We start from the raw sequence: 25,237 nt of genomic DNA on the forward strand, positions 1-25,237 counted from the left end.
ACCTTCTGAAGTGACTGCTACATTAAGGGGAAGGTTTTTCCACTATGAATAAGAGAGAGACAAAGAAAGAGAGATAAAGAAGTAGAGAGGGAGAGAGAGAGAGGGAGAGAGAGAGAGAGAGAGAGAGAGAGAGAGAGAGAGAGAGAGAGAGAGAGAAATCCAGGGCAGAGAGAAAAAGAAGTAGATTAGTAGACATGGCCAGGGCTATTGTTAAACTGAAGAAAGAACAAATCCATGGTTGACCAATTAAAGCAGGTTTTATTCAGGAAGATGGGCACTGGGCAGGTCCATACCAAGAATTCCCAGAAAATGGCACCAAATTAGGTTAGTCAGGTGCTCATAAAGGCAGAACCCAGAAGGCCACGGTACTTCCCACCTCTGTCCAATCGAGAACAAACATACATCCTGATGTACTTTCTGCCTACACACCTCCTGACTCCATGTGATCAAGCACATCCTGTGCAGTTGGGGCAAACAACCTGGTTTACTGAAGTGAAAACACATGACTTATTATCTTACATGAACAACAGCTCAGAATTCCAGGAACGTGTCTGTCCTTGGGCAAATGGGCTTACAGATTAGCTTTAGCCCTTATAGTATCTATGCGAGAAGACAGAAAGTGGGAGATGATGGTAGAAATACAAGAGAGCCAGAGCAGGAATAGTAGAGTAGCCGGTTGTAAGGAGGCTGAATAGCCACAGGTAGGGAAGCCATGAGCTGGAGCAGGTCTGGCGGTGGAGGGTAGAGACAGGTTGGAAGGGCCAGGATGCTAGTGTAGAGGATTTGAAATGTATAATAGGTACTTGTGAGCAGCGATGGAGAGATTTTGAGTCTAGTATAGACTTTTATATGTAACCACAGGTATATGTCAGTGGAAAGCTATATGTCCTTTCTGTCAGAAGCCAGGACAATGATTCCTTTTGTGGGACAAGAATTTGTTTCCCAAATTCCTGAGGAATGCTGGCTTTTATCTAACCCCCTGGAATCCTTCTATTGCCCACCTTAGTCTCATTTCTAGACATATGCACTGCCTGAGACCTAACAATGTCCTTTTCTTTCTTCTTACTACCGGCTTCTTAAAAAACCCACCAGGGTTCTTCAGTGCTACTGAATTAAGCTCAGAGTCCTCTATGAGCCATAAGGCAGCACTGCATTGTAGCCCCAACAGTGTTCAGTAGCCCCCTTATCCATGAATGATGTGTTTCAAGACCCCAGTAGAGTTCACCAATTCCTAAGGTGGACTATGTTTTCCCTATACATGACTCTCGAGATAGAATTTAATTTATAAACTAGGTACAGCAAGAATTTAATAGCAACTGGTAGTAAAACAGAGTAACTATAGCAAAAGAGGACTGGGGGCCAAAGAACATAAAATTCACATATGCAACAGATAGCCAAGACGGCTGAGTCATACAGGAGCCAGAGGAGCTGGGAAAAGGGAAGCCCTGCCTCCTATCTGAGCTGCAGAGTTTAGGGTAGGGCACGGGATATGCCATCTAGGAGGACCCTGTACTAGGTAGAGACTGTGGGATGCTGGGAGAACCTGGTGGCCAGCATCTGCTTTGGTATGTTAATGGGCACGTCAGTTAGCAGTTTGTCCCAGGTTTGAGACCTAACAAGTAATTTTTTTACTTTTATTTCGAAATAATAATTTATTTATTATTTCTATTTTATGTGTAGTGATATTTTACCAGCATGTTTATCTGTGCAAGGGTGCTAGATCTTGGAGTTATAGACAATTGTGAGCTGCCATTTGATTGCTGGGAGTTGAACCTGGGTCCTCTGGAAGATCAGTCAATGCTCTTTGCTGAGCCCTCTCCAGCCTTCCCTCCAACCAAACAAGTAATTCTTTATCTCTTGAACTAATATATATATATATATATATATATATATATATATATATATATATATATAATATTTGATTTCAGTAGACCACTAATCTAGACATTTTAAGCAAACACTAAGCAAAGACATCTTGGGCCCTTGTTAGGAACTTAAGTAACTATCACTTAAGTAAGTAACTCAAAAGCTGTTCTATGTGTCTTGAAATAACATGATGCCTAAGCTTGCCACTGGGCAGTTCTAGTAAGAGCTGGCCCTCAAAAGCAAGCCTCTGCAGGCCACTGTAGAGAACAGATCCAAAGCCTAGACTAGAGCAGGCCTTGATATGCTAATGAGCTAACCCCAAGTGGTGTTGATGAAGTGAACCAACCCCAAGCTGTGAGCCCTGGTAGTACAAAGCTTTCACCCAATGAAGTGATACACAAATTGGAACTTGGGGATGGTCTCTAGGACCATACTACTGTGCTCTCTGACACAGTTTCTCCAGCCTCTGTGTTGTCCATCTGCTAGAGGACTTGAGACTCTGTGTATGGCCCTGACCTCAGTGACCATTGAACTTCCTGCACTGTTGCTGGGGCCACACAGGCTGACCTGTTAGCAGTAGCCATTGGCCTATGCTCCCAAGGACCTCCTGAGCATCCGTCAGTGCCACCCTCCCAGCCCACTACAGCTGAAGGCCTTCATGGTAGATGTAGGTTCAGTTCGCAAGTTACCGAAGTGTCCTCAGTCCTCATGGGAGATTCCCCATGGGGAAACCAGCAGTAGCATTTCTCGCTTGATGTCTCTCACTTGATGAGATGTATGTTTAACTTTTATGTCAGCAAGATGTTATAAGGAGTGTTTGTGTGTATAAACCAAGCATATTTGAAAAGATAAATCCTGGGCCGACATCCCGATTGCTCGAAGCTTTACAGCCCACACAGGCCATGCTCTCTGCAGCTCTCCTTGTGTCAAGCTCGGGGAATCAGAATCTATATGCTTCTAAGCTCAGGCATCTCCCTGGAGAGTCTTACAGGCACCCAGAACAGCTCAGTGGCCTCTGAGTATGGCATAGTCAGCTCTGAGCAACCTCATCCTTCTGACAGCTATTATGTTTAACATCCTAGAGGAATGAAGCTAGCTCGAATAGCCCTCCAGGGTAAGCGTCTCTTGTCCAACAAAGGCAGCTTCCAGAAGGACTTGGAGGAGGCAACTTGTGTCTAGTCTGTCACTGGGGAAAATACTCTTAACCTTTGGGCTACAGGTAATAAATAGCAAGGCAATTCTCTGTCCAACCAGGAAGCAAGGATAGAAAAATTAAGCCCTTTGGGCCACTGTCTTATCTCCAAATTTCTATTGGATTTCTTTAGACTGGCAGGGCTTACTCTAGGTGATAAAAAAAAAAAAACAAAGAAAGAAAGAAAGAAAGAAAGAAAGAAAGAAAGAAAGAAAGAAAGAAAGAAAGAAAGAAAGAAAGGGAGAAAGAAAAAGAAAACAGAAGCTTGCAAAAAGGAAGCAGGTGGGATGAGGAGACTTTGACTGGGGGTCTGGAAAGGACATGCAACTTTGTAGCCTGTTTACTCCTTGGAAAAGAAGAAATGTTCATTTAGTAGACTCTAAGTTCTGAGAAGAGGTTTCAGCCCCAGGAACAGGAATCCATCTAAGTTCCAAGAGATGGGTTAAGCTTTATGGACACACACACACACACACACACACACACACACACACACACACGAGCTGAGGTTATAAGGATGCACACACCCCTCCCCATGTGTGTAGGGCTCAAGCCTTGAGCTTCTTCACCGCAGGCAAACATAGTATCAAATGAATTTTATCTCCAACCTCCATAGATACCTTGTGTCCAAGTCTCACAGCCACAATCCTAGTTGATCTTTAGTAGTTAAGTCCCTCTAGCAAGTGGAGGGAAGGGTGGGGGTGGGCAGGCTTATGTGGGTGCTTATGGGGAAGGCTCCTGGCATGTCTCAAGTCTGCTCTGTCTCTCCAACTTCGATGTCCTTGTCTGCCATTATTTTTCTGTTTATATGATCAGTGTTTGCTAGTGCATTGTGGGAGGTTTTGAAAATGACGTCAGACTGTTTTGGCATAAGCAATCCCACCCCCATCAGGGAGGGGCAGTAATGTCACAGTCATGCCCTCGATGCCCTCACTTCTCGATCATTATCTTAGGAAGGTCGAGTCCCCTCTTGGAGCCTCTTTTCTTTCTCTGTAAGACAGTTGTACTGCTGTGCCCTAAATCCTGCCTGCCCAGGGCACGTGGGACTGTTCCACGAGATACAGGGTGCAGGAAGGTGATAGCATTTACAAGACTTCCCCAGCTGCCGTTTGAGGTCATGCTGAGTGAGCAGAGGTGGAGGTGGAACTTCTGAGTAGGACAGGAATGAGTACACATTGGAAATAGGCTGCAGCAGCGTGGCGTGAGAGATGAAGGAAGTATGAAGGGCGAGAGGTGGGCAGGAGGCTGTGCAGGAGCTGGAGAGGAAGGCACCAGCTTTCTGTGTGGGACCAGACTCAGAGGCCAGGACTCTTAGTGGTCCCTTCTGCTTGGGTGAGAAAGGCCCCTTGGTCCCTGGCCCTTGCGACACAGGGCAGACTGTATCAACCAGAGCCCCTTGGCTGAGTCCAGGCTGTTTGCCTGGAGATGCACTAGAAGCCATGAAGATCACTTTGTGAAAGAGTGCTTCCTCCTGCTCTGTTCTGCTCTGCTCTGCTCTGCTCTGCTCTGCTCTGCTCTGCTCTGCTCTGCTCTGCTCTGCTCTGCCCCTGCTTGCTTCTCCCGGAGGCAGACACTGTCCTATCAGAGCCACCAGCATGGTGGCCTTCAAGTCAGTGAAGAACTTGTGCCTAACTGAGTCTACCAAGATAGGCTTGTGTTAGTCATGTATCGGCTGTGACTTACTATATGACAACATGCGTGAACATGCGCATACACACACACACAGTAGCTCTCTGGTCTGGGGCTGTAAAGAGGAAACAGGAAATAAAACTGAAATGATCTCTCCACTCAAAGAATTCACCCAGTGTCAGTGAGCTTAGCGGAGGCCATCCACTGTGGTTTGCCCCTTCACTGGCCACACATAAGAGTCCCATTATGGCCCTGCTGCCCTTTAGCTCGGGGACACCAATGGCACTTTTATTGTCTTTGCTTTGGCTTAGTGTTGTGAACCTGTCATTGACCCATACACATTTAAAGCTCTCCTTTTGTTCCAAGTTCCTTGGGTGACAGTGTGGGTTGTGTTCTTTCAATGCCACCTGCCAAATCCACTGACAAAGACTTACTGAGGACATGGTAGCAGTTGTCGAGCAGCAAATCAGTGGTTCTGAGCCATTGTGCTCAGCTCTGCAGGAAGCAGCAATCTGGGGTAGAGAGGCCTGGTACAGGCTTCTGGGTCCCGAGGGACACACCTTAGCTGATTTGGAAATACAGTGGACTCCTTGGCACAGTGGGCAACAAATTATGGGTCCCCCCCTCTTTCTCTCTCCTCTCTCTCCTTCCTTACTTCCCTCCCCCTCTCTCCCTCCTTTCTTCCTTCTCTATTATTTCCTTCCCCCTCTCTCCTCTTTCTTACTTTCCCTCCCTCTCTTCCTCTTCTCCCCTCTCTTCCTTCCTTTCTTTATTTTTCCAGACACTGTTTCCATGCAGCTCAAGATATCTTTAAACTTGCTGTGTGGTTAAGACCTTGAGTTTATTCATGATCCTCCTCCCTCAAGTGCTGTGTGCCTCCACATCTGGTTTTTGATGTTCTCGGACTGGAACCCATGGCTTCATATATGCCAGACAAACACTCTCCCAGCCCCAGCTCCAGCCCTGCCCCCTCTTTTTTCTAGGGCTTTCCTTTTAGATGGGATCTTTGGGGTTGTTCAACACAACCTACTCAGCTAGCAGCTCACAAGGTTGCCTTTGTCCTTAGAGAAGCTGACACAAATGAACTCGGTACAGCTAGAGAAGTCACGGCTTCGGATAAGGCCCCGCCTGGAGCCTACGAGGGCCCTGCTGAGGCTGGAGTCTCAGGTCAGCTCAGGACTGGGTTCCCTCATGTCTTCCTCCTGAGCAGCTACAGCATCTCCAACACCGCTCCCTGATCCTTTGTCACATTGTTTCTTGCCTTACCCTTCTACCTCTGTGGCTTCCCAAACTTGGAAGGTACAAACAAACGCCTTATCAAAGATGAGAAAGGTAAATGTGTAGAACATTCTTCCAGATCTCAGGAAAAGGAAGGCCAGTCTTCTGGAAGCCAGGGGACAGGAAGATGGTGATTCCCAAGCACTGGGAACAGCCTTAGATGAAGCAACCTCACAATGATCCTAACCCAGTATTTACCCATGCGAGGAAAAGAGGCACTGTCATTCACAAGCCTTGGATAAGAAGTCATATCTGGGCAGTGGTGCACGCCTTTAATCCCAGCACCTGGGAGGCAGAGGCAGGTGGATTTCTGAGTTCAAGGCTAGCCTGGTCTATGGAGTGAGTTCCAGGACAGCCTGGGCTATACAGAGAAACCCTGTCTCGAAAAACCAAAGAAGGAAGAGGAGGAGGAGGAGGAGGACAGCCTGTTGCTCCAGGCTGACTGGACACATGGTCTCTGCTTGGGACAGCCATGGAGTTAAGTATTTATGAAGAGACACTGAGATGGCCACAAGTGTGTTTAGGAAGGTGTGGAGGTACAGAAGCAGGATAGGCTGTCAGAAGGAGGCTGTGGTCCTTTAGAATGGCCTATGTCGCTCACCTCTGACATGTTCACAGATGATGGGAATGTGCTAAACCAGAACCTGGTACTGGTCCAGAGGCCAGGCCTTGATTCTGAGCCTGTATCACTCTTGCCTCTTTTTTTGTTTAAATATCCATGGGTTTATGATATGGAGGGGAAAGAAACTGAAAATCTGTTTACCAAATAAAAATTATCTCTTTGTGTTGATCTCAGAAGAGAAATGTATTTGACCATTTGCAGGTTTGTGGAGTGTAGTTAGAAGAAGGAAGGCCCCATGGCCTGAAGCATTGGTCTCAGTGGAAGGCTTCAGCTCTCTGACTTTCTTTCCCCCACACCCCGACTTTTTCTTTCTTGAGCTTTGACCCTCAGTCATACTGCCGCACCCCAGCCTTGCCCACATTAGAGACCATAGCCTGCTGGACCGATGCCCATTTTGGCCTAGGCCCCTGCTTTTTTTTTTCTTGGCTTTGGCGTGTATGTGGGGAAGCCTCCACACCTTGTTTTATTTCCTCTGTACCCACTCCTAGCACCAGCTCCTGTCTCCCAGCCTCATCTGTGTTCACTATAGTCTCAAACATTCTGTTACCACCTTCCAGACAAAAGCCTTGGGATCCCAGAAGTCGGGTGGGTGTGGCCCTTATGTGTATCCCAATCCCAGCTGCCACTGGCTGCTTGGTAGTGAGTGCTTCAGTAGACCTTTGACCCAGGTCCTCCTCTCCTGGCCAGAACTGTAGGACAGGTTTTCACAAGGTGGAGGTAGCCTGAAAGTTGCAAAGGACTTGAGGGCAAGGCTGGTGGAGAGATGTGGGGTCCATGGAATATTGACTGTCAGTAAAGCTGCAGACTAGACAGGCCATGAGGAGAAAGAAGAAGAGCAGTGGACAGACAGGGCCTGGGGAACACATGGTCTCCAAATTCCTGTCCTTCTGAGCTTCCTGTCACCTAGGTAGTACCTCTAGCTGGTCTCAACGACTCAAAGCCCACTTGGGGGCCATTCTTGGCTCTTGTATTTGCCATGCACATATTTCCCCAACATAACTGCTATCTGTGGAGTTTCCTATGCTCAATGACTCTGCCTGATGATTAGAGTTAAAGCTCGTGCCTTGTTTGTCTGTGCATCCCCAGATGTAAAGCAAATCTGGCACACTCACAAAGTTCTTTGTGTGTTCTGGCATGCAGACATTCTCTATGTTGAGCTAGGTTCTGAACCCATGAATGACCCGTTGAAACTCATCACTAGGCCCTATGAGGCAGCCTTGGCTTTTATACTACAAGCTCTAAGCATATACATGAAGTCCAGAGCCCACTCTTTGAAACCCAGCGGTTCAGTGCAGAAATGCTCAGGGTAGGGTGGTTCATTTAAGAGGAAAATGGCCTTCCTTCTTTTAAGGACTTCTTTTTGGGGTAGCCTCTGCTGGGCTTGCAGTCAATCTTGATGAAGGTTGCCACCCAGCATTGCCTTGCCATGTTCCTCCTGATGCACACCATACCATCCCCACCCTCCAAGAATTGTGCAGCTAAGTTTTAGACTCTAGGGTAGATCTGACTTGGGGTACATTTGATCTCATTCTGTCCTATCAGTGGCTCCTATCTTTGTAGACTGTGGTGGGTACTGGTGACATCTTTGTTTCCTATTCATCTTTCCTTTGAGTTCACAGATCCAGGTAGAGACTGAAAGGAAAAGGGGACCTTCCAGCTGGGCATCTTTAATGGACCCCAACATCTGTCCATCTGGGCCATAAATTTTCTAATGGAAGAGATGAACTCTCCTTTTCTGTCCAAAGACCAATGGATGCCACTGTCTAACCCAACTGGACTCCAACAGGAATTCTTAGGTGACTGGAACAGGCTCATCTTGTGCTCTGTGACCATGCCCATGTGTGCTCTGGCTTGGAGGTGGCCTAATCAATTCTCCCTTGTCTCCAACACACCTGGGACCATATGTCCGTGATTTGGAGGGGCAGTTGTGATGCCAAGAACTTAGAGGTGCCTAGACCAGTTCTTTGTGCAGAAACTGCCTGAGGAGGTCCATGGCAGTCGCCCTTTATCTGGATAAGAGTTGACCTTGGATGCCATTCAGTTTCCTTGTTCTCATTCTTTGCTCAGAAACAAACTATTAGGATATATTTTAGTCTTTCACACAGACTCATTCTAAAGCCAAAACACACTTCCATTGTCAATGACTGACTTGATTTCCTGGTGTACCAATAGTATCTGAGCAGTGTAATTAATGCAGTTGGATGTCTGAGGCTCAAGTTTTACTTCAAAGTCTGCCATGGGTGATGGTGCAATCCTATGAAGAAGGACCTTTCTGAAAGAGCTGTCCCCACTGTCTGAGGACCCTGGTCAGCACAGAAGCCAAATCTGGAATGTAGCTTGCCTTTGGATGAAATTAGAGGCAGAGTCTCAGTCCCTAAAGATGACTTCACAGCATCCCACTAGAATCAAGTGACAGAGACTGTGGGTTAACAGGGCAAGGTAAAGGAAGCAAGGTACTCCAAGGTCTTATGTGGCAAGACCCTACTCACCAGGCCAGAAAACAGTCAATTCTGCTGAGCTGGCTGCTTCTTACCAGCGCATTCCACCACAGAGACTATCTTACAAATGCCAAGCAACCTTCTCAGAGTCTTCATCAGCTCTATCGGAATCCTGGAACACAAACTGGAGTGTCCCAAAGAGTTTGGGAACATTTACTTCATAAACCCAAGGAGGAGAATTAGAACCTAAGACAGAAACAAGGGGCAAGTTCCATGGCTTTCCCAAAATCTGAGCACCATACTGTGTGATTGCCGAGGACAAGAAATCGAAACAGGGTAAGATGGTTGGGGAGTGGTTCAGTTTAAGGCCAGGGATTTCTCATCTGAGATGAAGATGTTGGGGGATCATCTGGTGGAAGCTGGGAAGGGTGTATGGTCTGAGTGGAACAGTTCTTCATGCCTTCTACTTTTAGTCAGTGTGCAAGGGCGTTCTCAGTCCTCTGAGCCTTGGTGATACCCACAAGAGCTAACTAGGAGGACAGCATGCCAGTATAAACCATCCTGGACATATGCCTTCCCCTTGGCACCATGTCTCCTATTTGCCCAGCAGCCCACATCCTGCTTCCCATAAGTTGCTTGGACTCTCCAAGATAAAAATCAAGGCCATGTTCAGGGAGCCACTGGGAGTCTTCAATGCTCATCAAGAAGGAAGTTTTATCACCGAAGTCAGACCTTCTATGTTGGGCAACAGCCAGTTTGTTCCTACCACAATCAATCAAACACACCTAACCTTGTTCCCACGGATTAGCCAAACTGTTAACAAAGTTCCCCACTTCCGTCATATTGATTTATAGCAGCAATAGAAGCACACCACCCCAGAGGGCACACCTCTTTCCACCCAGGAACTTATAAATGTCAAGGAATTTCTACTCAAATCGAGAGGAACCAGCACAATGGGGATCTCCACTGTTATCTTTGAAATATGTCTTTTGTGGGGTCAAATCCTATCTACAGGTATTTTGTCTCATTTATTTATAGTCATGAATTGTGCTCCTGCAAACCTCAGTACTGGTGGGTTGGATGAATTTGTTCATGGTCGTGTGACTGTCCGTCTCAAGGAGGCTCTTAGCTAATAATTGTAAATATTTGTAAGTGTGTGGAGGCATGTGCTTTCCTTCTTGCCCGGTGTCTGCCTGAGAGATAGAAGCGGTGGTGGCAGGGAAGAAGCCAGGCATTCTGTTGGTGTTCTCAGGGAGTTGTTCAATAAAGGGAATGATTAACTGAAGTCCCCAGGCTCAGGAAAGGCTTATGGGCATTAGGAAGAGGCCTTGCTAAATACATAGGTCTGGTGCTCTGAAACTGGAAGGAGATGAGCTTGTATTGATGTTCTGCACGTGCCTTCTCTTCTGTATGTCTGGCTCTGTTACCAATATTTGCTGAGCAAAGCCAGGTCAAGTGACAGAGAGACAGGATGGTGTTAGTGTGCCAGTCACTTACTTGCAGCTCAGTCACTCCAACACTGTTTCATATTGTCAGAGTGTCAAGTGATGAGCAAGGAAGACTTACCTGGCCAGTCCTCCGTATGGCTGAATGAGTCATCTCACAGAGGACACCCTGTGTGTCCCATCTCCTTCTCTCTGAATGTCTGCCCTCCCTCTGTCTCTTTCTGTCTCTCTGTTTTTCTGTCTGTCCTCTTTTCTCCGCCTCTCTGTGTCTCTGTCCCTCTTTATCTGTCTGTCTGTCTGTCTGTCTGTCTGTCTGTCTGTCTGTCTGTCTGTCTGTCATTTCTCTGTCTTTTTGTTTCTGTCTCCGTCTCTCTCCTCTCCATCTTTCCCTTTCCTGGATATCCTATCTCTCATCTCTTTCCCACAGTTCTTTTTTTCTTCCCTCCCTCTTTCCCTCCCTCCTCTTTCCCTTCCTCTCTTCCTTCCCTTCCTCTTCTCTTTATTTCTTCTTCACACACCCTGTTCTTTTCTTTCTCTCTTCAGAATCTCTATGGCTAGGTTTCTTATTTCTGCAAGATTACCAGATGGATTCCAGAATGCTCACTCTCCCCAGGCTGGGTGAGATGAAGGCTCATCTGGGGTAATGGCTTTCACAAGAACATCGCCCCAAGACCAAATCCTCAGGCGTGCACTATTGACCAAGGGGTCCTAGACTTAGGCAGTCTAGAACTAGTCAGGCTGTCTGTCTTCTTGGAGAGTGTGAAATGGGAGGCAAGGCCAGCTTTCAGGGTGACAGACTTGCCCAGTGACCTGGAATCACCATAGTCCTTGAGGGCAGACAGCCTTGCCCTTATCCACAAAGAAACAAAGGCAGTAGTGCTATGAGACTGAGGGAGTTTGTCCTTTTAACATGATGCTATATGTGTGCTTACATACAGGTATGCATGCTTGCCTTACATGTGTGCTTACACACAGGTATGCATGCTAGCCCTACATGTGTGCTTACATACAGGTATGCATGCTGTAGCTTCAGCACACAGAGGGGGAACTGACCCTCTTCCACTTGAGCTTCTTCTCTAATTCAAGCCAAGTAACACCCCAAAGATAGGCACCATCACCTCCATAGTTCAGATGAAGGACACCAAGTCACAGGAGATTGGCTATACGGGAGCTGGGCTAGAATTTGAACCTGGAGTAAGGCCTGATGGTACTGAAGTAACAGCTAGGTCAGATTAAGCCATGGCTGCTCCAGGAAGGGAGCAGAGGGAGTTGCATGTGTGACCTCAGTGTCATCTTTGTACAGAGTCAGGTGCACAGGTCACGCTGGGCAGGAAAGAGGCTGAGGCATTCCTGCTGGTCAACAGCAGAGCCAAGGACACTGTTGGGACAGACCCTCTCCTGCAGTAAAACCCAGTTTACTCCTTTGCAAATGGGGTGGCATGCTCTGTTCTACGGAGTAAGGGGATGAGACACCTCCCACCAGCCTCCTTGTCGGACTAGAAGGTAAAATAAGTCTTAAGAAGGTCATGCCCCATTTGGAGCAATTTTCTAATGTTTTATCCACATGTGACTTCCTTAGAGTAGTATGGGTCTCGGAGTATCTCTAGGAAGACGGGACTTGGGAGCAATCTGAACATTAACTACATCCTCACCATTCCTGAGCAATCATCTCTCTGTTTCCAAAGAAAATGGGTTCTAGGAACTTCCTTGCTTCTACCCAAATTGTCTGATGCTCAAGTCTTTTATCAACTGGTGTGTGACCCACAGACACCCTTCTGTGTCCTTCCGGTCATCCCAGATCTAGTCCCTCATAGAATATCAGCCTCGTGTGACTGACTCAGTGCTATACCACATTGCTCATGTGAGGACGGCAAGAGGGAACGGTTTTCATGTTCAATAATACAGGGGCAGGCTTTTTTCTGTATATTTTTGATTCACCACCTGTGTAATTTGTGAAGGAGCCCATGGGTACAGAGGCCAACTGGAATATACTAAGATTATTTTATTGTTTTGACCAATGAAAATGGAAACTTGGTGTTTGAGTTTGGGCTTCGAGGGGCCTACACACAAAGGTGTAAAAGCTATGTCTTTAGAGATTGGTGAAGGTGACTTCAGGTGTTCCTGGTATGTCCTTGCTTCCAAGGAAGGCTTTTGCTAGGATTCCTGTACATGAAACACAGAACCTGAATTTGATTTTATTTCTTTCACAGCATCTCAAACAACTGTTCCCACAGATGGTAAGTACTTTGAAAATATGAACCTGTATCAGTGAATAATTGCCCCGGATGTCATGATAGACACTGCCTCAATACATGGAAATAAATGACACTAGGATGAACTATATAGTGTCCCATGTAGACAGTAATAACAATAGGAACCCCTGCCAGCTAGAGCATACAGGGCCCTGTGCTAAGACAATTACAGCCTTCAATTTTATGTTGCTCCTGCCTTATATTTCATTTTATGTTAGAATTGATTAGAATATCTAAATGCAGGCCTTGGATTCGGTCCTGGTGCAAGAAGTTCTGACTAGGAAGCAAACTTAGGGATCTGTGGTTGGCAGATGATATATAAGAATAACATGCATTTTTCATGCTTGGACCAACTGCTGCTTGTCCTAAAATGAGTCAGAATCTAATGTTAACAAGATTATAGGACCATTTGCTTGTCATTGGTTTATTTACTCTATTTTGAGACTCACCTAGCCCAGGCTAACCTCAGACATGCTATGTAGGCAAACCCTTGAACTCCTGATCTTCTTGCCTGTAGTTTCCAGGTTGTAAGAATCTAGAATTGTGTCTCCATCCCCAGCTCTTATCACATTTGAAATGACATAAAATTCACCTCCACCCCCCCAGGCTTTTATCTCCTCTTGCAAAAAAATTATTTATGAAGACCTTAGGCAGTGCACATAGACAAAACTGAAACAGTGACCCCCCACCCCAACTCCCAGGGGAATGAGTGCATTTGTGGCTAACCTTGTACCCTGTATGAGAATACATCTAAGAGATGGATTCAATTCTAAACTGAGCTTTGTCTTTTTTAAGGTTGGTAGAACCCAGGATGTGAGGGGGACAAATAAAGCCTTCTCCTTCGCTCTTATTTCTGGCTTTGGGCTACTGATGGAATAGGGATTGAATCTGCTTCCTGTTGCTGTGATGATTCACATACGGGCTCTAAGCAACTTGGAGGAGGGAAAGTCTAGTTGGCTTACAGGTCACCATCCATCATTGAGTGAAGCCAGGGCAGGACCTGGAGGCAGGAACTGAAGCAGAGGCCATGGAGGAGCCCTGTTTGCTGGCTCATGCTTAGCTAGTGTCTTTGCACAGCACAGGCTCACCTGCCCACGGACAGTGGGCTGCCCTTGCCCTGACAATTAGCCATTAAACTAATCCACACAGACAGGGACACAGGCAATTCTGATCTGGGCAACTCCCAGATTGAGAGTCCTGTACGTGACTTAGTTGGAGCCATGTTGATAGTGGAGATAACTAGGACAAATGGCCAGCATTGCTGCTGCTGCTCAGGGAGAACCCGACAAAATCGTTGGACACAGAAGTCAGGGGTGGAGTAGAGATGGGAGATGTGGGTATCAAGCTGTTGGGTGTACCCCACCAATCCCCACCCTTCCCCTTCATTCTTCTCTCTGATCTTTGGTCACATGATGGATGAACTTAGCTTCAGCCTCGTGTCAGAAGGGCTAGTAGAAAACAGTCACTGCTTCTTTCTTCCAAAATTAAATATTGCATATCATCAATGCTCAGCTATTACAGGTAGTATGTACTATCATCACAATACCTTCTTGGCAGGAACTCCAGGGAAAGCTTTTTGACCAACTTTCAGAAAGGACCAAACCAAGGCAGGCAGTTCTCCAGGATGAACATCCAGAGAGTGACCAGCAGAGGGCAGTAAGATTGTGCCCTTCAAACCCAGAGCCTTCTTTGGGAATACCTTGGAAGGCTCAGGTGGCCTTTGCCAATCCCCAAAGCACCCTCTGAAGATCTCCAACAACAGCAACTGTCCTAGCCCCTCATCTTACATCCACTCTAACCTCTCACTCGCAGACCACAGAGTTCTCACAACCACAGAGGAGCCACCGAAGGGTGCATCCAGGATTGGCTCCTGCTGTCAGGATGCTGAACCTGTTCTTTCCTGCTACCATACAGCTGCAGCCTGTGTCCTCTCACAACACAGCACAGATTCAACTGTGAGAGACTTAGGGCCAGCACTCCATGCAGAAGCATGCTGCCTGCTGTCTGCCCAGTCATGTGCATCCTTACAGTGGGAAAGCAGGCTGGAGGGCTGGAGAGAAGACTTCTGTTAGATGGACTCCATTGCACCCTTGACCCTGATGAAGATGGAGTGGATGCAGAAACACCCTGTGTGTGTGTGTGTGTGTGTGTGTGTGTGTGTGTGTGTGTGTATGTGTGTGTGTGTGTGTGAGAGAGAGAGAGAGAGAGAGAGAGAGAGAGAGAGAGAGAGAGAGAGAGAGTCTCACCATGTAGCCTGGTTGGAATTCCTCATGCAGACCATTTAGACCTTGATTTGCATAAACCTACCTGATTCAGTCCCAGTAGTGCAGGAATTAAAGGTGTGAGCCATCATTCCTGGACTTTGAGGAAGCAGTTTAGACAGGGAAGTGACTAAAATATGTAGGTGTTTTGTCAAATAAAACTTAAGGAACAGCCACTGGACATGGGTGGGTCTTCGGGACAGCCCTGGGTGTGACTTCAGAGATACTGGGTAGGTCTGTGATAAGCAGCATTAGATAAAAGCTAGACAGAGGCAAAGTTGAGTGGAAAGGTCACAGAAAGGTCAGGGCAGGTTGGAGAGGAGAGAGGTACAGCCTAGGGGGTAAGCCTTGGTGAGAGCCTAGAGTGAAGGTGGAAAGAAACAGACATCAAATGTGATGTCTGAGTTCCAGCACACTTGTGGCTGTGCATGGTGGCATCAAAGATCCCAATGGAATACTGAGTTTAGAGTGGTTCACATAGGATGTCCTGGAGGGTGATGGAATGAGTCTAGAGTTCTACACTGGGTCTGTCAGGGCTACATAGGACTAAAGCGGTGACCTTGAGAGACCCTTGTCTGGGGAGTTTCCAGAGGATATGAGGAAGAGGGCACTAGGAAGAAGATATAGAAAGTAACCTTTTGGCTCCTAGTGTGGGGAATGACAAGTAAGACAGCCTTGCAGGCCAGGGGAGGAGAGGGTACTTGGTGGTGCTGGCGCAGGACACAGAAGCCACAGAGCCCTGCATGCCAAGAGAGCAGTTCCCGCTGTGTCAATGCAGGTTTGCCTCTGAGGCTGGTGAATGGCAGTGACCGCTGTCAGGGCCGGGTGGAGGTCCTGTACCAAGGCTTCTGGGGCACCGTGTGTGATGACAGCTGGGACACCCAGGATGCAGATGTCGTCTGTCGACAGCTTGGCTGTGGCCATTCTGTGTCAGCACCCGGAGGGGCCCGTTTTGGACAGGGCTCAGGGAACATTCTCATGGGAGCTGTGCACTGCTCAGGATGGGAGTCCTACCTGTCCAGCTGTCAACATGATGGGTGGTACAACCATGACTGTGGCCACAGGGAAGACGCTGGAGTCGTGTGCTCAGGTAGTGCTGTTATGACCTCTAGATGTTGCACATATACTCCTAGGCAACATTGTGATTGTGTGTATGTGTGTGTGTGTGTATGCATGCATGTGTGTGCATGTACTCACACACCATTCTCCCTAATCCAACTGAGCGAATCCAATGAAATAGCTGCTGATGGATTATACGATGCTGTTGTCCATTCGAATAAAGACAGCCTTTAATCTACAAAGAAGGAACCCAGGGTTGCAGTCCATTGTGTGTAGCCAAGAAGATTGCTAGTGTAACCACTGGTAGGCAGTTTTTTGTATCATGATCTGTACACCTATCACAGGAAACAAAGAGTGACTGAGTGGATCACAGCCCACCTGAGAATGGCACTTAAAAGGACCATGGCCCTACCAGCAGCCACACTGAGAGAGGCTCTATCTGCCCTTCCAGAATAAACTCTGGAAGTCTCATCTTTTGCTAGTCAGAGCCACTTTCTCAGGACTGATTTAGTGATAGCAAATGTTTACAGTAAGAGGTGATGTTTGAACGACAGAGATATCCAAATGACTTTTGGATACTTTGTGCCTACATTGGGGCTGTTGGTGAACTGCATAGTTTTTTTTTTTTTTTGGAAGGAATAGATGCAGAGATGAAGGAGAGTGAGGCCAGAAGATGCTCATGGTGACATCTCAGTAGCAANTTAAAGAAGGATCAGTGTCAGATCCCACAGTGCATTACAGCATTTCTAGTGATGAAAGGCCTTTAGCACGGGAGACTGCAGCTCCTGCCTCTGCGTTCCTCAAGGGAGGACCAACACCCAGTGAATTCTTTCTTTCTCATTCTGCAGAGGTGTACCATACAGCTGAACAAACCACAGAAGGAAAGTTGTGCTATGTTGCATCCCTGCGGCCTATTGTTCCCAGAACCCCCAGACTCACCTCTGGTCCATTAGATGGGCAGAAGGAAGAGCATGTGGAGTCCTAAGCTCCAGGGGAATTTCCCAATAAGGTCAGGCCTGTATGGGCATATATGCCATGGATGATGGCCCCAAATTGTGGAGGTTGCCGAGGATCAGCCAGAGGGGGCACCTTCAAGGCTCACCAAGGACGTCTTGTTAGTAGAGGTTCTATTGACCATTCTCAGTGCCCTGAGGTCCTGATGTTTTTACCCTGTACCTTGGAGAACCCAGGGAGCAGAATCTCTGACTTTAGTGCCTGGGGAGGAAATCAAAACTCTGCTTAGCCAATGCCCTTGTCATTTCCCTTCATCTATGGCCTTATAAAGGTACTGTGGATGCCTGAATCCCCAACCTGGGACATTAAAGATCCTGTTCCATCTCTTTGAGTTCCTCCAATGTGCAGTGTTGGTGGCACATCATTATAGTTTAGACTCTTATGTCCTGGGCTTTGGGAGAGAAAGTTGTTTTCTTTTCTCCTTGGCATTTTTTGATCCTAGGCCACAGCAAGGCTGTGTTTCCATAGCAGTGCCTCTGGCCAGCCCAGAATCTGTAGGGAATCCAGTTGGCTCAGTGTCAGGCATTACTTGTCCTTAGGCATGTGAGGTGTCCCAAGGATGAGGCTGGGTTTATTCCCACTAAAGCCATATTCCTNCCCATGATTCCACCCTGTTTATCTCAGGAGCTGCTGTGTGGGGAGAGGTCAATCCCTTCTGTATCCTGAGGCCTTATGAAGGTTACACAGAAGCTGGTTGCTTGGTGCCAGTGGGTTTATGTCTGGATATCATGACTCCAATCCCCAACACCAAGTGAACTCTTGAAGGCACTCTGTCTGAGAGCCAGGGCTCTTTTAAAGTAATTTAAACATATGTGTGAAGTTTGTGTCTCATTTAAATGGGACATATTAGAATCATTTCTGAAACAGTAAAAAAAATGAGCATGGTCAAGCACACACAAACACAGCCACACACACATATACAACACACACAACCACACATAGACAACACATACACATGCAGCTGTGAGTGTAAGCACACATACAATATTCTAGCACTCATGATGCTGAGCTAGTTGGATGTTGAGTTTCATTCCAACCTAGGATACATGAGGCAGTCATGTGATCCAGGACAGTAGGGGACAGTCAGCTTATTCGGGTTTATAATTTTGTATTAGGCCTGAAAGCAATTCTAATGTAATCTCTCAACCATGCGTATGTAAGCAGCTGGTGAGAGCTTTTGCCATGCACTCTTGTGACAGTAAGATCATCTTTCTGCCCCTTTGGTCTATTTTAGACCAACCTGCTCTGCCTTCTCATTTACTGCTGACAGGTATGGATCCAAGTAGAGAATAATGTGCGCATGTGCAGTGTGTGTGTGAGGAGTTGGGACGGGTCTGCAGCCTCTCTCTCCTTGAAATACTTTTGATTCCTCAGTGCACGGCACTCCAAGCCCTTAGGTAGAAGGTACAGTAGGTATCTTGTCACCATCCAGGACAGAATCAACCCATGCCAACACAGTTTGCAGAGTCCTATTCATCCTGGTGACAAACATGGCCCTCATGTCTAGGACAGAAGTAGAGGGCATTGTAGTGAGGGTTCACAGGCAAAGTACAGGTCTTTACAGGAGAGTGTGGCCTGGATGCAGCAGCAGGATGTGTTCATATCCCATATTGCATTAAAGTTCACAAGTGAGCGGCTTACAAAGTATACCAGCTCCATCACCTACACAGAACCAACAACGGAGAAACCACCATTTCTTTCCAGGAACAGATTCTGGTTTGGCTGTGAGGCTGGTGAATGGAGGAGACAGGTGTCAGGGTCGAGTGGAGATCCTTTACCAGGGTTCCTGGGGCACTGTGTGTGACGACAGCTGGGACCTCAATGATGCCAACGTGGTGTGCAGGCAGCTGGGTTGTGGCAGAGCCGTGTCTGCCCTGGGAAATGCCTACTTTGGACAGGGTCCAGGGCCCATTGTCCTGGATGACGTAGCCTGTGGAGGATATGAGGACTATCTGTGGAGATGCTCCCACCGAGGCTGGCTCTCTCATAACTGTGGACACCAGGAGGATGCTGGAGTCATTTGTTCAGGTAAGACTCAGTGATCATTATATCTGCCTGACAGCAAAGTGGTCAAGTCACTATGCATGTTGCCTGAATGCCATTCTGGACTATTCATTGGAACTTGCAAGAGGTGGTGAACATCCAGGACAATGACCTTCTCAGTCAGAGTCCTGTAGAAGGTTCTCAGTTATTTAGGGATGCTAGATTTTATGTGAAGCAGGCAAGTCATGGAAATGCAATGTCAAGTACCACCCATGAGAGAGTTCAAAGGTCAGCATGCACATGAGTAGGGAGTGACTCAATCTTGGTTTGTAGTAGTGGAATCCTGTTTCTATGTTCAATTTGGACTACCAGAAGGGCAAAGCTGTACAGCATAGCGAGCTGAGGAAATTCACTGTTCTTTTTCCACAGTGTTCTCCAGAAAACTCAGAAAGTCCTGCAGAAAACTCTTCTGGGGAAAGTTCAGTAACCCCTTTAGTCCCTCAGGCTCTTCAGAGTTCTGAGTTCTCACATTAGCTCAATTATGATAATATCCTGGGAATGTTATTCATGAGTGTTGGGGGTGTGGACATGGCATTTAGGTCCTATGTAGTATGTTCATGAGATAAATGGACAAGAGAAATTTGGGCATGGATGTAGCAGTGAGCATTGCTAGAGTGCTACAGAATCCTTTACCCATGAGGGTGGATCTTTGAATCTTCAACAAGTCAAGCCTGAGTGTGCTTTTGGCCCACTACCTACATAGTAACATAGAACCCTGGTTTCCTGTCATGTCTGCAGGTGGTCATGACTTTCTTACTTGCTATTAGTAAATGCATCAAACCGGGTCCCACCTGGGGCATGGAGTACATGGTAGATGTTCATGAGTAACTGTATTATTCATGGTCCACTCTGGCAGCACCCACCCTGGAACATCAGCCTCAGCTACATCTGTAGAAACGCTGAGCCTGTCTTCCCTGGGTGTCCAGGTGAACTTCTAGGGACTTTCTATCCCCTGTCCTTCTATTTCTCACAGATGTCTGTGCCTCCCCCAGCTCAGGTCACTGTCGACAGCTTNGAGTCCCCTCTTCTCCTGTTCATTGCAGGGTCATGCTTCCTCTTCTAGTACTAGGACATTATTGATAAGACACATACTCCTCAACCCCTCTGAGTTTTCACCAAATTCATTCCCTGGTTCATGGACTTTCTTCTTTGCACATTCATGGCTGACATGACCTGTTTGGTATGTTTTATGCGCACTGCACTGGGCATCATAGACCCCAGTGCTGCATGCTACTCAAAATGGATGGCCTGAGGCTTCACATGGTGCTAACTCCAAGTTGGTGAGCTGGTACCTCAGAGTGCCACACTGTCTCCTCTTGCTCTTTGTATCATTGTATGCATGAGGACATCTGAATGCTTCACTTCCTACATGTTCTTTCCTGTTTTCTGCATTGATTATCTTACTGATAAATAAGTATATCAGCATATTAGTATATGTATAACCCAGGCTGCTGACCTTGAAGTACGAATTCTTCATCCTCATTTCCCAATGCTGGGATTACCATGGTGAGCCCCGGTGCCCAGCATACATCTGGTTTCATTTCTTCTTATACAGGGTACTGAAGTTCACTCAGTCTACCATAGTGTGCTTGCCATAACCACGTTCCAACAGCACTACCTATAGGCACAGTCAGGTCACTGCAGATGCTATGGTGTCCTAGAGCAGGTCTCCTTTGTCCTGTCCTTTACCAGACTCCACTTGGTTTGTTCTAACTGTTCTTTCTAAATTCTAGGGGCACTGTCACCTTCAGAAGTCCCTACCTGATTTATACTTTTAAAGACATGCATGCACGCACGCACGTACACAGAGTGACACTCAGAAACAGAGACAAACGATACACACATATATAGATACCTGGATGGACAGAGACACACAAACATACATAGTGATAAACACACAGACGCAGAAACACACACATATAGTCTCACATGCAAAGGAAATGGGTTCCAAGAACTTCCTTGCTTCTACCCAAAGCCCCTGACTCTCAAGTCTTGTATTAACTGGTGTGTGACCCACAGACACCCTCCTCTGTTCTTCCAGTCATTCCAGATCTAGTCCCTCATAGAATTTCAGCCTTGTGTGACTGCGTGCTATATCACATCGCTCATGTGAGGACAACAAGAGGGAACGGTTTTCATGTTCAATAATACAGGGGCAGGCTTTTTTCTTTATATTTTTGATTCACCACTTGTGTAATTTGTGAAGGAGCCCAAGGGTACAGAGGGCCAACGGGAATATTACTAAGAGTATCTTTTTCTTTTGACCAATGAAAAAGGGACCTAAGTATTTAAGTTTTGTCTTTGGGTGAGGCCCACAAAGAATAGGTATACAAATTATCCCTTCAGAAGGGATTTTTGCCAGGATCCTTGTGGGTGAAACACACAGTCTTAATTTGTTTTTATTCCCTTCACAGATGCTCAAACAAGCAGTCCCACACCTGGTAAGTACTTTGAAAATATGGACCTGTATTAGTGTATAATTTCCTCTTTAGTTGTGTTAGAGGCTGGCCCATTACATGGTAATAAACAACACTAGGATGAAATATATAGAGTCCCATCTAGACAGTAATGGCAATAGAAACCCCTGCCAGCAAAAAAGGCCTTGTGCTAAGACAACTACAGTCTTCAATTTTATGTTGCCTGGGTCTCAAATTTCAAGTTATGTTAGAATCTAATAGAATATGTGAATGTAGGTCTTGGATTCAGTCCTTCTGGAAGCAACTCTTACTAGGAGACATGAGGCAGACTCAGGGATCTGTGGTTGGCAGATGATATGTAATGATAACATGCCCTCTTCACACTTGGGCCAACTCTGGTTTGTCCCAAGCCTAATCAGAATTTAATGTTAGCAAGGTTGTAGGATCATTTGTTTGCTATTGGTTTATTTACTTTTCTTTGAGACCCACAGAGCCCAGGCTAACTTCAGACTTGCTGTTTTTGGCAAGGGTACCCTTGAACCCCTGATCTTCTTGTCTTTAGTTGTCAGGTTCTAGGATTCCAAAATATTGCCTCCATGTCCAGCTGTTTGTTTTTGTTTGTTTGTTTGTTTGTTTGTTGTTGTTGTTTTAATCACATCGGACATGATATGTACTTCACCTCTATGCCTAGACCTTGGGCAGAGCACATAGCCAAACTTAAACACTGATCCCACCCCAACCTCCCAGAAGGCGTGGCTGTGCAGTGAAGTTCAGGCTAACTGTATTTTGTATGAGACCATGTCTACACGGCGGATCCAATTCTAAACTAAGCTTTTTCTTTATTAAGGCTGGTGGAATCCAGGAGGGACAATTAATGATAAGGCCATCTCCTTCACTTTTGTTTCTGTCTTGGGGTTACTGATAGATTGGGGAGAAATTCTGATTTCTGTTGCTGTGATCACACACTGGCCATAAGCAACTTGGAGGGGGACAGGTCTATTTGGCTTACAGATCACCATCCATCACTGAGTGAAGCCAAGGCCAGTGCCTGAGGCAGGCAGCTGGAGGCAGGAACTGAAGCAGAGGCCATGGAGCAGCCCAGCTTACTGGCTTTCTGGCCCATGCTTAGCTAGTGTCTTATGCAGCACAGGCTCATCTGCCCACGGACAGTGGGCTGGATTTGCTCTGACAGTTATCCATCAAGAAAATCCATACAGCCAGGGCTACAGTCCATCCTGTTCTGGGCAACTGCCAGATTGAGAGTCCTGTACGTGACTTAGCTGGAGCTCTGTTGACAGTGGAGATCACTAGGACAAATGTCCAGCTCTGCTGCTGCTGCTGCTGCTGCTGCTGCTGCTGCTGCTGCTGCTGCTAGTGATGTTTCTGCTGTCTGGAGGAATCCAACTGAATCAGTGGACACAGAAATCAGGGATGGAGTAGAGATGAGAGACACAGGTGTCACACTGCTGGGCAGACCCTACCAATCCCCACCCTTCCCCTTCATTCTTCTCTCTGCTCTCAGATGAAATTAGCTTCATCCTTGTCTCAGAAGGGCTAGTGAAATGCAGTCACTGATTCTTCCTTCCAAAATTAAAAATTTTGCACATCATCAATGCTCAGCTATTACATGTAGTATGTACTTTTAACAGAACATATACATGTCAGGGAATCCAGAGGAAGATTTTTGACCAACTTCTAGAAAGGACTAAACCAAGGCTGGCAGTTCTATAGAGGGATCAGAGAGTGACCAGCAGAGGGCAGTAAGATTGTGTCCTTCAGATCCAGAGCCCTCTTTGGGAATACTTTGGAAGGTTCAGTGGGCATTTGCCAATATCCATAGCACCCTCTGAATTATCTCCAACAACAGCAAATGTATGAGCCCCTCATCTTGCATCCACTCTAACCTCTCACGCTCTGACCACAGAGTTCTCACAACCACAGAGAGGCCACCGAAGGGTACCCCAGGATCAGCTCCTGCTGTCAGGATGCTGAACCTATTCTTCCTGCTACCACACAGCTGCTGTCTGGTTCCTCTAACAACCAGCACAGATTCAACTGTGAGAGACTTAGGGCCAGCACTCCATGCAGAAGCATGCTACCTGCTGTCTGCCCAGTTATGTGCATCCTTATAGTGGGAGAGCAGGCTGGAGGTCTGGAGAGAAGACTTCTGTTAGATGGACTCCATTGTACCCTTGACCCTGATGAAGATGGAGTGGATGCAGAAGCACCCTTTGTGTGTGTGTTTGTGTGTGTGTATGTATGTATGTGTGAAAGAGAAAGAGAGAGAGAGAGAGAGAGAGAGAGAGAGAGAGAGAGAGAGAGAGAGAGAGAGACCAGCCATGGTCAAGAGGAGAGAAGGGGAAAAGAGAAAGAGAGTAGAGAATAAGGAAGGTGAAAGCGAGAGAGAGAGAGAGAGAGAGAGAGAGAGAGAGAGAGAGAGAGAGAGAGAGAGAGAGAATGTGCATGTGTTTGCACATGTGTTCCCATGTGAATTGCTAGTTTAACCAGATAAACAATGTCACAGGGAACATAGTGTGACTGTGGTGATCACAGCACACCTGAGATTGTCCCTTAAAAGGAACATGGCCCTGCCAGCAGCCACACTGTGACTGNTTATTCTGTCCTTCCACAGTAATCTGTGGAAGTCACCTCTTTTGCTAGTCAGAGCCACTTTCTCAGGACTGATTTAGTGATAGCAAGTGTTTACAGTAAGAGGTGATGTTTGAATGACAGAGATATCCAAATGACTTTTGGATATCTGTGCCTACATTGGGGCTGTTGGTGAACTGCATAAATTTTTTTGGAAGGAATAGATGCAGAGATGAAGGAGAGTGAGGTCAGAAGATGTTCATGGTGACATCTCAGTAGCAATTTAAAGAAGGATCAGTGTCACATCCCACAGGGCATTACAGCATTTCTAGTGATGAATGGCCTTTAGCACGGGAGACTGCAGCTCCTACCTCTGCATTCCTCAAGGGAGGACCAACACCCAATGAATTCTTCCTTTCTCATTTTTTCAGATGTGTCCTATCCAAATGAAGAAACCACAGTGGGTAAGTTGTGCTATGCTGTATCCCTGCGGCCTATTGTCCCCAGAACACCTAGATTCACCTCTAATCCATTAGATGGGCAGAAGGAAGAACATGTGGAGTCCTTAGCTCCGAGGGGAATTTCCCAATAAGGACAGGACTGTATGGGCATATATGCCATGGATGATGGCCCCAAATTGTGGAGGTTGCCGAGGATCAGCCAGAGGAGGCACCTTCAAGGCTCACCAAGGACGTCTTGTTACTAGAGGTTCTATTGACCATTCTCAGTGCCCTGAGGTCCCCATGTTTCATCCATACCTTGGCCAGTCCAGGGAGCAGAGTGTCTGACTTCAGTGCCTGGAGAGGAAATCAAAACTCTGCTTAGCCAAAGCCCTTGTCATTCCCCTTCATCTATGGCCTTATAAAGGTACTGTGGATGCCTGAATCTCCAACCTGGGACATTAAAGATCCTGGTCCATCACTTTGTGTTCCTCCAATGAGGGGTGTTGGTTGTATATCAATGTAGCTTAGACTCTGATGGCCTGAGCTTTGGGAGAGAAAATCCCTTTCTTTTCTCCTTGGCATTTTTTGATCCTAGGACACAATAAGAACTGTATCCATAGCTATGCCTCTGGCCAACCCAGAGTCTATAGGGAATCCAATTGGCCCAGTGTCAGGCATTACTTTTCCTTAGG

General features: G+C 46.7%; 1 protein-coding gene across 1 annotated transcript in view; it reads left to right on the forward strand.

Moving 5' to 3' along the window:
* Window positions 1-9,975: 9,975 nt before the first annotated feature.
* Window positions 9,976-25,237, forward strand: part of Dmbt1 (deleted in malignant brain tumors 1) — an 86,680-nt gene continuing 71,418 nt past the window's right edge. Inside the window, 8 exon segments of the mRNA XM_021204845.1 lie at window positions 9,976-10,036; window positions 12,678-12,708; window positions 15,736-16,118; window positions 18,540-18,567; window positions 18,738-19,081; window positions 21,511-21,537; window positions 22,361-22,389; window positions 24,533-24,566. Of these exon segments, the coding sequence (XP_021060504.1) occupies window positions 9,976-10,036; window positions 12,678-12,708; window positions 15,736-16,118; window positions 18,540-18,567; window positions 18,738-19,081; window positions 21,511-21,537; window positions 22,361-22,389; window positions 24,533-24,566 (937 nt within the window).

The sequence above is a fragment of the Mus pahari genome, chromosome 1 (assembly GCF_900095145.1).
Source record: "Mus pahari chromosome 1, PAHARI_EIJ_v1.1, whole genome shotgun sequence".
Lineage (NCBI taxonomy): Eukaryota > Metazoa > Chordata > Mammalia > Rodentia > Muridae > Mus > Mus pahari.